The 13,519-nt window shown below is 44.4% G+C and overlaps 1 protein-coding gene across 2 annotated transcripts in view; it reads right to left on the bottom strand.

Moving 5' to 3' along the window:
* Positions 1-13,519, bottom strand: part of TEP1 (telomerase-associated protein 1) — a 38,047-nt gene that overhangs the window by 22,902 nt on the left and 1,626 nt on the right. For both annotated transcript variants that reach the window (XM_012734071.1, XM_012734072.1), the window contains exons 2-12: positions 10,200-10,610; positions 8,843-9,022; positions 8,465-8,584; positions 7,362-7,523; positions 6,815-6,976; positions 6,468-6,542; positions 5,238-5,362; positions 4,858-5,015; positions 2,069-2,178; positions 1,418-1,508; positions 1,040-1,193 (exon numbers count right to left, since the gene is read on the bottom strand). In XM_012734071.1, coding sequence (XP_012589525.1) covers positions 1,040-1,193; positions 1,418-1,508; positions 2,069-2,178; positions 4,858-5,015; positions 5,238-5,362; positions 6,468-6,542; positions 6,815-6,976; positions 7,362-7,523; positions 8,465-8,584; positions 8,843-9,022; positions 10,200-10,586 — 1,724 coding nt within the window. In that variant the 5' untranslated portion in view covers positions 10,587-10,610. The remainder of the gene's footprint in view (positions 1-1,039; positions 1,194-1,417; positions 1,509-2,068; positions 2,179-4,857; positions 5,016-5,237; positions 5,363-6,467; positions 6,543-6,814; positions 6,977-7,361; positions 7,524-8,464; positions 8,585-8,842; positions 9,023-10,199; positions 10,611-13,519) is intronic.

Below are 13,519 nucleotides of genomic sequence, written 5' to 3'. Positions count from 1 at the left end.
CATTTAAAAACTGTTTTCATTTCACACTGGTTAATATAAAAACACTGAATGGGTTATTTTGCATTCTTTCTCATATTATCTCAAAATACATCTCAGTTCAGACTAGACACATTTTCAAGTGTCCTGTAGCAACACACGGCTAGCGGTATCATGCCAGCCAGCAAAGATAATGTGTTCGGATAATTCCCTAGGCCTGACTCTTAAACAAGCCCTTGTTCAGCCTCTGGTCTGACTCAGAGATTCCCAGCTACTAAGTCATGCTAGAAGGTTAGCTGAGCCCCATGTTTGTCTTAAATGAAAATGAATGAAGATACTTTTCTTTAAGTGAGACATAATTTTATTGAAAGCATCAGAGAGAAGCTTTTTGCTCTCCTCAGAGAGAAAGGTGCATGGGTCAGTCTGGCAGTGCTGACAATGAGCTAGTGAGGCAGCGGTTACATATGAGTAACTGTTGCTCGTTTTCAGTTGTACCTGATGGAAAGGTTTGCCTGTAGAGAGTTATTCTGCCAGGCATTGGCTATATCTATCAAAATACTTTTGAAGCATCTAAAACAGAGCACTCAGACTTCATCAAGTTTATAGAACAGATTGTCTCTATCTTGATGTTAACTATCTTTATACACATAAAAAACTAAGTGAATGGGTCAGGGAAAAAGTATATATAGGGAGAAATGCAATCCAAGGAGAAAAAGAAAGCAAGCAATGAACCAGAACAGAAGCAGAAAGGACTCTAACCCAAGGGAAAGGTGGGCATAGAAAGTGGGCTACACAGACCTACAGATTCCATGGAAACCAGTAAGACAGTGGCAGGTAAATAGGTATCTGCACAGAAGCATGTTAGAGACAGAGTTTGCTGTGTGGTTCGAACCAGGCAAGTCTGGGCCATTGGTATAGCTAATAAGCATGTCTTTACAGAAGAAAAGCTGGAGTTCCCAGATGACTCCCAAGCCCTCCCCAGGCCTCTCATTGCCCACCCTTTGCTCACACACACACACACACACACACACACGTGCACATATGCACACACACACGCACGCACCTGGCCTTCTCTATTTCCAACTTCTTCCGTTTGAGCTTCTCCAACAGCACAGGCACCTTCATTGCTGTCCGCAGTCGGTTACGCCCTAAGAATTGACCTCTTGGGTCTTTAATTATCTGCTTCATCAGCGTTGTGTTGGAAGGAAATGGCTGTTCTGTGTAGCAACAGGTAAGTATCTGAGTCAAGCAGCTTCTATTCCCTCATCTTGTCTCCCAGTCAAGACCTGTCCTGAGTCCCACCCTCAGAGATGTCAATTATCTGACCTCTGCCCACCCCAAGCCCCGAAACTAGGAGGAAAGAAGCTGAAAAATACCAGTGCTCCTTCTCAGCAATTCTCAGACATGAGAGACAAATGGGTTGGAAAAAGAGAGGTAATACCTCTATTTTTGAGTTGAGCCTCAAGGTCATTGATGGAATCATGGGCATTAAGGAATCTGAATGGAAACTGCCGACTGTGGATCACTGATTTCTAAAAAAAAAAAAAAAAAAAGGGGGGGGGGGAGTTGTAAGCAAGGACCAGAGGATATAAGGCACATCAAGGGCCTTGTGGACCAAGGAGATGAAAACTACTCTGTAAGATTGGGGGCAAGGTGAAGAAGAACCAAATAGATAGAAGAGAAGAGACACAGAGAAGAGAAGAGAAAGCAAAGGAAAAAAGAAAGTTATCATGTGAGACTGTGAGGTAAGGAAGAAAGGAGGGGAAAGAACACAAGAGGCCTGTTTCTATTATATCAGACTCCATCTGAAGTCTGTTAAACCACAGACGTGCCTCTTCCTGGTAAGCCACTGACCTCAGAAAATAAAAACAAAAGTTCGTATCTCTAATCTCTCAAAGAGCTGATGAACCCCCAAACCTGCCTCCCCAAATCCATCTGTGTTCAGGAACTGGCTTATAGCCCACACAGAAAGAGCTTGGTGGTCATCACCTTCCTGGCCACTAGATAAATCCCAGCTTTCAAGGCTGCAAACATGTCACCATCCCCACCTCTGCTCCCCACTGGACCACCACTGCCAGCCTCCCTCACGTACCTCCTGCTGGAGTCTCTGGAGAACCAGTTTGTGGTGGTGGGCGCTGATTCCAGTCCGCAGCAAATTGTTCAGATTCCGAAGCATGGCCATGAATGGGAGCTTCCCGTGGTCTGCGGGAGATAGGCACGGCGGAAGAGCAAATGAGGATGAATAAGAGGTCAGAGACCAGAGCAAGAAGCTCTAAGGCCATGTAGAAAATTCAAGGAGGGAGTGAGGGGATAACATATGGCATCATACTCAAAATGTCTGGAAAGATACGAACGGTTGGGTTGAATTTTATACAACGCTGTGCATGGGATAGCTGTTTCAATACCCAACTTTGATTACTACTTTCTCTACTACCTCCAAGTTTCGAGACTGACTTCTCTGGCAAAATATATTCTGTAATCTACAGCAATGATTTCCAAACTTTCTAGATGGCTGAAAGAGAAATTTCCCAGTGTAAGCTTATTTGTTCAGTCATAATTTGCATACATGTATTATAAGCACTAGTTACTATTTCTTTTTTTTAAAGATTTATTTATGTAAGATTCATTTATGTATGCATACAAAATTGGGGTACAGATCAGAGGTGCAGGAATGGTGAGAAAGAGTGGGGAGCAGAACAGGCACATCTATAAAGTGCACTGCTGAGGGGCACAGTGGGCGAGATAGGAGAGGTCTGCTGCGCCATGTGGGTCACCTCTGGGTGGGGATCAAACTCGCACAGAATCTTCCATGGCTTGGCTTAGCTTCGTAGTGCAGCGATCCAACCCACTGTGTCACCAGGGAAGGCCACTAGTTACTATTTCAAGGCAGTATATGCACTTAAGGGAAGGTTCACCATTAGCGAGTACAAACCCACATTTCAAATAGTTTTCTGGAGGCCGTTTTAAGTTTTTCTGGCCAAATTCTTCTAAAATATGATTAAATAGTGAAATATTTAAATACAGATGAAATGTAAGTGAAAAATATTTGTACTGAAGTAGGATGTCACCCTATACTTTCTTATAAACTCACTGATACCACTATTAACTTCAGTCTTTTTAAGGCTTACATTAATTTTAGAAGGTTACTTTGGTTAAAACTGAGTAAGAATTCTAAATCCAGTTTGATCCAAAGATATCACCTTATGCAGAAACTGAAAATGGAGTGAGGGGGAACCATCACTTGGAACTCCCACTCTTGCTCAATCAGCAGACTCAGTGACTAGAGGGGTTCAATCTGCGTAGTAAATATCAGAAAAATTCTTTCTTTCATGTAAAAGTGAACATAAGTAGGAGGCATGCCAGTCTTCTGTAAACCACAGAAGTTCACCATATTCCTCTGGGCTTCAGCCTGCCACGCACAGCCTAACACTTGCCCGTACCGTCAGCAGCTTTCATCAGAAGGGAGCTGGTTCCTTTTTTAAAGTTGATGTAAGTCATTTGAACCCTAATTAGAGGCTTTTAGCTTTCTCGAATTCCTGGGGTCCTCCAGTCAAAATGTGATCACCAACTGTGTAGAACAGTGTTGTGCGTACAGTGTAAATGATTTGGGGCAACCAAGAACTATTGCACCCCTTGCTGACTCAGAAGTTTTTCTCAACTGTTGCTGCAATCAAGATTTGCTAGATCATTTTGATAGCAATGAATTCTAGTATCATATTTATGAGTAAAGGCAATACTTATCCTTTAAGTTGAGATATTCACTGATTTCACTGAAAACTACATTTTATTTTATATCTATGCTTATATTTATTTTTACACTTTACTATACTTACTTTCATATCTATTTTTAGATAATTATATTTTATGGTGTACTCATTTATTAGTAGATATATAAAGCTCTTAAAAATACACATACACATATTCTGGTATATTCCATTCCACTATAATTATTTTGCAGTTAAACCATTTTGCAAAAACGTCTAGAGACCACTGGACAAGACTACAAGCATTTGCTCAGCCAAGCTTCTTTAACTTTCATGGAAGAAGGAAGAAGAGAGATACAGATATATCCCAGAGTCATTTACACATACTCGCTGTCATCCAAGCTCCTTTATTCTACTCTGCCTCAGTTGTATCACATACTGGAGAGGAGATGATCAAGCACATGTGTGCGTATTTGTGTGTGTGTTTCAATTTCCTTGCGATTCTGACACACACACACCACCAGTGACAGCCACAAAGTCCAAGGAGTGACAAGCAACTGACCATTTCAAGCTGCCCTGAGCATACTCTACAAAACAAGAATTCGAACAAACTGAAAACAAAAAATTCTACAGTTCTACATGTATTAAGTTGGAGAGTTTTCAAAAGAAAAACGTGACTTTAAATATTCAAAGCTCAAAGAGGAAGGAAAAGAAAACAAAATGGAGAGAACTTTCTATAGTTAAAAATAAACCAACCTCCCTAAAAAAAAATTAAAAGAGAGAAAGAGAAAAATTAAAGTACTCCCCACCTTGAATTTTTTTTAATCATTGTGGGTAAATTGCCTAAGATATTCTACAAAGGGGTTTCTGTGGAGATACCACTCACACCTGTCCTACCATGTTTGAATGACTCATGCAGATACTGACCTTTGTCATGTAAAGTCTGGGTACCCCCTAACCACACCTGAAGCAATGATCTCCCTACTGCCAACGCAGGCATCACTATCTGCTTTGGTGAGTCAGTGGTAGACCTTACAAACACAGTCCTTTTCCTTGATGCAACTACCAGGCAAAAGGACAACTGCATCTGCCATGGAAATCTAATCAGAGCTCAAAATGTAGAGGCATGAATCTCGAAGAAGGGAAGGGAATGTGGAGTTCGAGGAGGTTACCGCACCGATGAGCTCCTCCCAGGCTGCAGCTGTATTCCCTCGCAAGCTCAGCTCCCGCTCCCAGGTCTCTGGCTGGGAAAGCTTCATTCGCTTTGAAGCTTTGCTGGAATCCCATGGCCCGGGGAGGTGACTTTGAGAAAAGACCTGCAGGGTGGCGGGGTATCTGGAACAGAGAAGGAAAAGTTTATCATTTCAAGGAGAAGTTATCAGCAAAGTCAATTGAAAATAACTCAGAAAAAGGAAGGTCTGTCGATCGAAGCCAGTCATGTTTGTTGGCCATGTCTGCCACATTTACGTGGCTGGGGTTGAGAAGGACAGGTTTGGGGCCACAGACACTGCAGTCATGGGTTTGCCCAGCAGAATGTACGTCCTGGGTATTTCTCACCTGCAGCCCAGCAGGGCCTGGACATGCTGTGCAGGTTCCCGGATATGCAGTCGCTGGACCAGCTTCTTCAGGGTGAACCTCGGCGGGCTCTTTCTCTCTGGCACAGCATTGTATGTTGCCTCAAACTGCGAGAACATCCCGAGTCCCAGAGGGATCATTTAGTTGTGACCGTGGTCGTGGTCATTTTCTTCAGCAAGAAGGCCCACACCATCCTGTAGTTATGAGGCATTTCTTCCCCCACAGTAGATTTGGGCAAAGAGTATAAGTGGTGGGGTAAAAATATTTGCCCAGCAACAAGAGTTCCTGGGATGGGCATGAGATGCTAGCTGTCTGGCATCACTGTGTTTCACTGATCCCAGATTGAACTATCAACGGTTAACATGGGATGACTGTGAAAAATAAAATGGGGCATAGAATGAACAGAGAACCCTTTGTGGTTAGAGGAAAAGGGAAAAGCAGCTCAATTCAAAATGCTGAGACAAAAAAATAAACACTAAGGCTTAGAACAAGTCAATAAACTGAAAGAATTTGGCTTTCAGAAACGTCTATGGTAAAGAGCTCCTTCTGGAATATAGTCATAAGATGAGGAGCAAAAATCAGTTGACTAAGTAAGACCATATTTTCATTGAAAAAATATATTTTCTAATAAACTATTTAACTATGATGAGGGTTCTAGTTAATGCTTATTCAATGCCAGATGTTACCAGGAATAGTTTAAATACAGAAGCTCATTTAATCCTTGCAAAAACCCAACAAAGTAAGTACGGTTACTGTCCCCAATTTATATCTGAAGAAACAGGGAGAAGAGGGTTACATCACTGGCTCAGGTCACACAGCCAGCAAAAGGTGGTGGTGGGATTCAAAACCAGGTGATGTTAACCAGGAAGGGTAGTTATTAGTCACTAAAGTAAAATCAAAAACAATTGTTTGATTTTTTTTAAACTACCTGTGGAAGATGGATATTTTACACTTTTAACTAATTTATTCAGCTGAATATACCAATTAGTAAAGTTAATTAATAATAAGGAGAACAAAAGGGGGGGGGGTGGATGAGCCTTTCCCAGATTTCTCAGAATCTGATCCCACAGTCACAGTGAAGACTGCCCAGGTAGGAAACTGGCATGTGCCTAGCACCCCCATTATTAGTATTTCTAGCCCAAATGGAATTCCATTTGTAAATATCAATCGAGAAAAGATTGCACATATAAAAGTGCAGAACAAGTTACTCACCGACATCTGCTTCTTTTTAAAAGTCTTAAGGTACTTTGGCAAATGTTCCATTGTCTCAGAAAATGGCTTCTCCATCTTTTGTAGGGACAGAAGAGGCAGTTGCAAAAAGGGAAATGGTGGTTGTCCCTGAGACATCCATTCCAAGAGCCCCAAAGCCAGCCCATTTCTACCAAAAACAAAGCCAGCAAAGAGCAACCCCCCCATCACGACCCCCAGCTCTTCTGTGTTTCTCTGATTCCTTTTGTTGATGGTGGCTGGTGCTGGAATGTAGCGCTGACCCCCAGGACATAGGCTCCCTTATCCCTCCCTTTCCAGGGGTGAATGACCAGGAATGAGGAGGTACTGACTGGAGGACGGGGAGGCTTAAGGGGGCGTCTCTTGGCTCTGTGCTTCCGGGGGTTGTACTTAGCCAGCTGGTACTCGTCAAACTGGGCAAATTTTTTGGTCATGGCAGTTCTCAGGCAGGAAGGAAATGACACCAGCTTCTTCTCCTCTCCTTCAGCCAGGTTCTGTCAGACAGAGAAAGTTGCAGGGGGTGGGGGATGCAGAGGTCATCAGGGTGAGACCCAAACAAGCCTTCCCAAATAAAATAAGGCCACTTCACAGGGTTATCAGAGAGCAGAGAGGGTGAGAGGGCAGCCCTACCCTAGGGTGGTACCAGACCACCCAACAGATTTAAGGTCCAGGAGAAATACGACTTTTCTCAAACTGCGGTCCCACCCTTCTCAGTTACATCCTCCCTGTTGCACAGTACAAGGAGAAGCTGTGCTGTCTGGGTGCCAAGGCTGAGGATGCCTGAGGAAAGGCCAGCGGCCTCGTATCTTCTCTAGAGATGCTGTAGGTAAAGAAGGGGAAACAAGTGAAGGCCAAAGCTCAGAGAAGCGAGCGTCATACCTGGTAGAACTCGGCTACCTGGATCCAGTCAGAAGGCAGCTGGACAATGGCACAGAAATACCGTTGCAGGTGGGGGCGGCAGGCTGGCAAGAAGGCAGCAATGGCCAAGACTTTGTTGGCCACGTCCCGGACATTGAGTTGCTGCCTGGCGTACAGGGATGCCTAGGGCGCAAGGGTGGGAAGGTGGCCGTCTCAGCCTAGTTCCAGGACTTCACATGAGGCCTAAATCAACCTGTTTATCTAATCTGGATCCATAAATCTTTCTGGAACCCTCCATGCTGTCTACACAATATAAAGTGCAAGCCTCTTGGCACTGCAGTCTGCATGCCCCATCGTCTCGCCCACATACACCTCTGCGGCTGTCTCCTCCTGAGTCTGCTGATCGCCTCCCAAGTCAACCAGGTGGCCCTGGTGAAGGACCTCTCGCATCAGTAGTTATCAAAAACTTACCCAGAGATCAAGCTGCTGATAAAACCTGCCATCTTCCAATGTCTCACAGGAAACAATCATCCCCCTCTTCTCTGCTTCTGATATATTCACAATCTACAACTTCATTTGCATTTATGCAATATTTGGGAGTGTTCTGCCTGCCTCCCTAGCAATACCAGGAGCTCCTTAAAAATCAGACCAAGGGCCCTCCCTGGTGGCACAGCGGGTTAAAGCACAGCACTGAGAATCTAAAGCCGCCTGCCCCGGAGGTGACCACATGGCGCAGCAGACCTCTCCTGACCCACCCACTGCTCCCCTCAGCAGTGTACTTAGACAATCTGCCTGTTCTGCTCCCCACTCTGTCTCTGGTAAAGCCTCGCACTGCGCCTGTAACTCTGGCCTGTACCCCGGTTCTGTATGCACAAATAAATAAATCTTTAAAAAAAAAAAACCAGACCAAGTCTCATTATGTCTGTTGCTATGACCTGCAAGGCCTAGCACTGTGTGCTCAGCCTGCGGGGCGAGGCCTCAGACTTACCCTAAGCCCTTACTTCTTTCCTAAGTGACGTTCCCCCCACTCCCAGTATGAGGCTCATCATATCCCCCCAACACACCAAAACCACACTTGCCACCTCCCAGCTTTCTGTTCCCACCCCTCCTTCATGCCATAGTACCTTGAGGATAAATTCCGGCTCCAAGGGGGCAAGTTCATTACAGACTTCAAGGAGGGGAAGGTCCTCTGTGTCTTTTACATGGGACACCACAGCAGAGCACAGCAAGTTCATTAGTGCCAGCTGGGGGTTGAGGACGAGGGAAAAACAAGGAAAGGAACCATAAGGACCAATTTAAGCATCCCTCAGGTCAAATTCTATAATCAAGGACAGAGAGAATGGACCCCACGTTTGGGGAGAGGTTTGTCCAACCAAGGGGCTAAAAAGGGGGAGTAGGAGAGCTGTGGAGGGGATCTGGTTCAGATTTTGATCCCCCTCTTTCATTCAGCACCAGCCCTCTCTCCTGCCACCACCAACCTCTCGCCAACTCTGGAACCTCACCTTTTTTTCCTGAAGGACCTGGTCAGTGAGCCCAGGTTGAGATTCAGAGTTCCCAAGGGCCAGCTTCAAGTCAATTTCCTCCATTTTATCATCCTCTGCCAAGCTCAGGCTATACAAAGGCATTTGAATCGTTGTCCATTCCTCCGCTTCTGGCTTTTGCTCTTTTGAAGACGGGTAACCCTGGAGAGAGTGGCGGGTATTAATTGCAGTGTGTACCTGGAGATCCTCAAGCACATCTGAAGGCAGCAACCAGGAATAGGAAACTTCCACATTGATCTTCCATCACCTGAATGCTTCTCCCTTTCTACTGTCACACAAGTCATTTTCCTTCTTGAGCTTTTAAGCTTTTGCTCAGATGCTTCCCCTTCCTTGTGGATGTCATCATCTGGGAGCCTTAGTGATGCTACTAAAATATTTTAGAGTCAGGGCCCTCCCTGGTGGCGCAGTGGGTTAAAGCACTGCACTAAGAATCTAAAGCCGCTTCCGCATGAGTTCGATCCCCGCCTGCCCCGGAGGTGACCACATGGCACGGCAGACCTCTCCTGACCCGCCCGCTGCTCCCCTCAGCAGTGTACTTCGTCGATCTGCCTGTTCTGTTCCCCACTCTGTCTCTGGTGAAGCCTCTCACCGCCCCTGACCCTCTGGCCTGTACCCCAGCTTTGTATGTACAAACAAATAAAATCTTTTAAAAAAAAATATTTTAGAGTCAGAGGAAAGAGGGCCAAGTCCCACCTCAGTCACCTAGTAATTTTAACCTCCAAGCCTCACTATAGTTACTCTGTGAGGAAGATTTTCATAGGATTCATTTTAAAGGTGAGGAAGTAAAGCTCCAAAAGGTTTAGTTTTGCCAAAAATTGTATGGCTTGTAATTGGTGGAGACAGCATAGGGCTCGGATTAGCCGTTTCCCTCAGTCTATCTCCCGAAGTTATACAGAAGAAAGGCATGTCCGGCTTCTACCAGTTTGGGATCTGTGGGCTCAGTGTGCCTATACAGACATGCTTGGGTGAGCTTGTGTTTACATCTGCCTGTGCAGGCAAGTGGGCTCCTGAGCCCTCTCACACCTGAAGTGAGGTGTGAACACTAACTGATAGTGCTACTGCAGTACCCCACCTGACCTGGGGTTTTCTGAGGACAACACCTGTTTTCACTATTTTGTCCAGAATATTTGAACTAGATCTACATAAAAGTTATGATGCTAAGTAATGAAGACAGCCGTGGTGGAAAGGGAACCTGAGGAAGAGACTCTGAGGAAAGAAGATACACAGACACAGAGCAGGGAAACTGAGGCAGTGAAAGCTCGGGATGAGAGCATCCATAGACATGGCTGGATTCAACATAAATGCTGAGCACTGTTACCAAAGCGGCTCCCTGAGCACACTCTGTGGCAGAGCTGGACTTCAAGGCCCTGGAGCAGGTCAGCAGGTTTAGTTTCTCAGAGAGGTACTGGGCCTTCCAGGTTGCAGGCTCAGAGAGGAGACTGTTGCTGGTATTCAGACTGGAGAGATCAGCTTGCAGCAGGGGAGATATCTGGAGGCACTGGAGCGGGGAACTGGTAGACACTGAGCTCTTAAGAAGAGGTAGAGTGTTCAAGCATCGGTTCTCTAAGGAGAGGACATCTGGGTGGACAGACAAATGTCCATGTGGTTTCCCCATGGTTGTCAGGTCAGGAAACAAGGCTAAGCACCGGTTCTCCAAGGAGAGGATGTCTGGATGGGCAGACACATGCCCATGTGGTTTCTCCATCCTTGCAGCCAAATTTGTACTTGTCTAGAGAAAGAGAAAGATGGATGATGAGCAACTCTGCACTGGGAGTGCATTTGCCCTGGAAGTCTATCTTTCCTTTAACCCTCCTTGTAATTCCAGTGACTTATAGGCAGAGAACAATCAGTATTTCTTTTCTAGGACTGGGTTCATCCAAGGAATATCCCAGGAGTTGGGGGACATCAGTCAGAAGCATAAGAACTGAGAAGTTTAAACAAAAGTGCTTGGGAGGAAAGGAACATGCCTTCTGATAGGTGAAGGGGACCCTAGGATATCAGTGTGATTTCCTAGAGTCCGCCCTGTGGATTTTAGTCCCAGAGAAACAAACAATTGAATGAAGTTGTCTATATTCTCTACCTCTTTGACCAGCTAAATGGGGTTTTGTTCCCATTATTTCTCTGAAGGTGTCCTCTTAGATAACCAACAGAGTTCCTGCTATTACAAGAATTGATACATCTTGGCCCTTCACCTCTCGAGGAGAATATGACGGTACTGATCTCACCGAAATTCTCTTCCTTTGGCTTCCATGATGCTACTGGCCTGGGTTTCTTTTTACAATTCCTTTACTCCACACCTTCTTGGGGGTCTCTACCACTCCTTCAATGTTGATACTCCTTAGACTTATATACCAATCTTTGTATGTATTCTTCCAGGATGATTTCACTGACTCTGGCTGCCAATAGCATTTCTATCTTGGAAAATCACAAATTTAGTCCTTGACCTAGAATTCTCTTGGGAGTTTTCCATTCACATACCTGTTTGCCTGTTGGATGTTTGAATAACTCAAAAGTCCCCAAAACTCTCACCCCAAATATCACTCCTCCACCCCATTCTTCCCCAAATCCATTCCCCTTCTTTGTCTCCTCTGTTGAGAGGGATTTGGAGTGAAGTAGACTTGGGTTTGAATCCTGATTTCTCCTCTTGGAATTGTTTGTGGGAAAGTTTCTGAAACACTTTGAACCTCAGTTTCTTTCTCTGCAAAATTAACTTAAATGTCCCCCCCAAAAAAGAGAAAAAATCAAGCATTTACAGCATAATTTGTAGTTACTTCAATAAATGTTATTGAAGTTACTGTTGTTATAATGATCAAAATCTATTGCCATCTGCCATCACTTGTCATCTGTCAAATTCTATTGATTCTATCTCCTCAGTGTCTCACTAATCTATCTCTTCCTCTCCATTCTGCTGAAAACACCTTTGTTGAAACCCTCCAATCCATGTGGTAACACATGGCTATGGATATGTCTAAAGGAGCTTCCCGATACATACCCCAGTCTGGTTACTAGATCACCCTGTTTATTTTCTTTATAATGATAAAAAATTTTTTGACTGCTTATTTGCCTACTTATTCACTATGTCTCCTTAGCAAAATAAAGCTTCCTGAGGGTAAGTTTTCATCTGTCTTGTTCATCCCTGTATGCCCAACAACACACAGTGGTTCATCTTACTACTACTTCCATCTAACCTTAAGTTTTGATCATACAAACTCTTTTAGCTTATAAATTGCTGAAGTATTTCTTAACTCTGGACCTTTGATTAGGCAGATGAGTGGAACACGCTTCCTTCTATCAAGATCCCTCACTCTTGCAGTCCCTCTCTTCTCCTCTCACTCGGCAGGCCTCAGTTTAATAGTCCGTCAAAGGAACATTTGCTGAGACCTACTCTCCAGTCTGCTTTAGAGGGCCCTCTCTATGTTCTTATAGCACCTTCTCCTGCAACTATAGAACATATCCCTGGTCTTGTAACTATCTGCTGACTTGTCTTTCATCCCACCTGAGTTTCCTGAGAACAGACATCCTTTTAGCCTTGTTTACTATTGTTTCTATAAAGCCTAGTTAGTGGGATTTGGAGCCTTTTGAAAATCTGATGAGAGCTAGAGAGCTTTTTCATAGAACAACATGAATGTATACCATTTGGAACTCAAATTTCAGGGAGTCCCTCCATGGATCTCCTGGAATCTCAATTTACTGCAAATTTAAGGCTGCCTGAGAGAATGCCTGAATTTATATCACTAGGAATGTATTTACTTACTCACTTGGACAAAACAAAACTTATCTCCTATTTACATGTAAGCAATTTAGAAATAAGCATTTTATTAAGTCACTACATAAACCTTAATATTCAAGAGCTTCTGGACAGGAACATGGAACACTTCCAGCTGAATGGGCTGATAATCCAAGGCCAGTCAAGAGGTTCAGAACAGGTCTCTCTTGGGTGTGCCAAATTCGCCTGTGGATTTTTCTGAGCTGAAGGTAATCTTGACCCCCTTCAGGGTTTACAGGCATTTTTGCCTCTCTCTTAACTAGCTAGAAGAATTTAGATAAGGAAACTTGTTCATAATGAAAGCTATTTTTAGAAATAAAGTTTTGGGGGAGGGAAATGCACGGGATTATGGTGATGGCACACGGGTGACTTGGTGATGGGAAACCCGCTGGGATTACAATTGAGATGGGAAAAAAATGTACAAAATGATGTAAAAAAGAAATAAAGTTTTATGACCTATCTGTATGGTAGGGCAAACATCTGAATTACTAAACATCTCTTCTCATTACCTTGTGATTTACCCTCCCCCCATTGGAAGTCACAGGTCCATTCTGGGATCAAGATGGCATACAAACTTTCTTCTGCCTGCCTGTGGAGCCCTACCTGGGTCGGGTACAAGAGCATTTTTTTTTCTCCTGTTAATCTGTCTTTTATCAACTCTATTAGTAGGTCAGCAGAAAAACACCTTAAAAGGTAAAGGGAAGGGCTCTCCCTGGTGGCGCAGCGGGCTAAAGCACAGCACTGAGAGCCTGGAGCTGCTTGCGCTTGAGTTCGATTCCCGCCTGCCCCCAGGTGACCACATGGCGCAGCAGACCTCTCCTGACCCGCCCACTGCTCCCCTCAGCAGTGTACTTCGTCGATCTGCCTGTTCT

The sequence above is a fragment of the Condylura cristata genome, unplaced genomic scaffold (genome assembly GCF_000260355.1).
Source record: "Condylura cristata isolate star-nosed mole 26May11 unplaced genomic scaffold, ConCri1.0 scaffold00045, whole genome shotgun sequence".
Lineage (NCBI taxonomy): Eukaryota > Metazoa > Chordata > Mammalia > Eulipotyphla > Talpidae > Condylura > Condylura cristata.
Note: the sequence above shows the minus strand (reverse complement) of the source record. Positions and strands in the feature narration are given on the sequence as shown.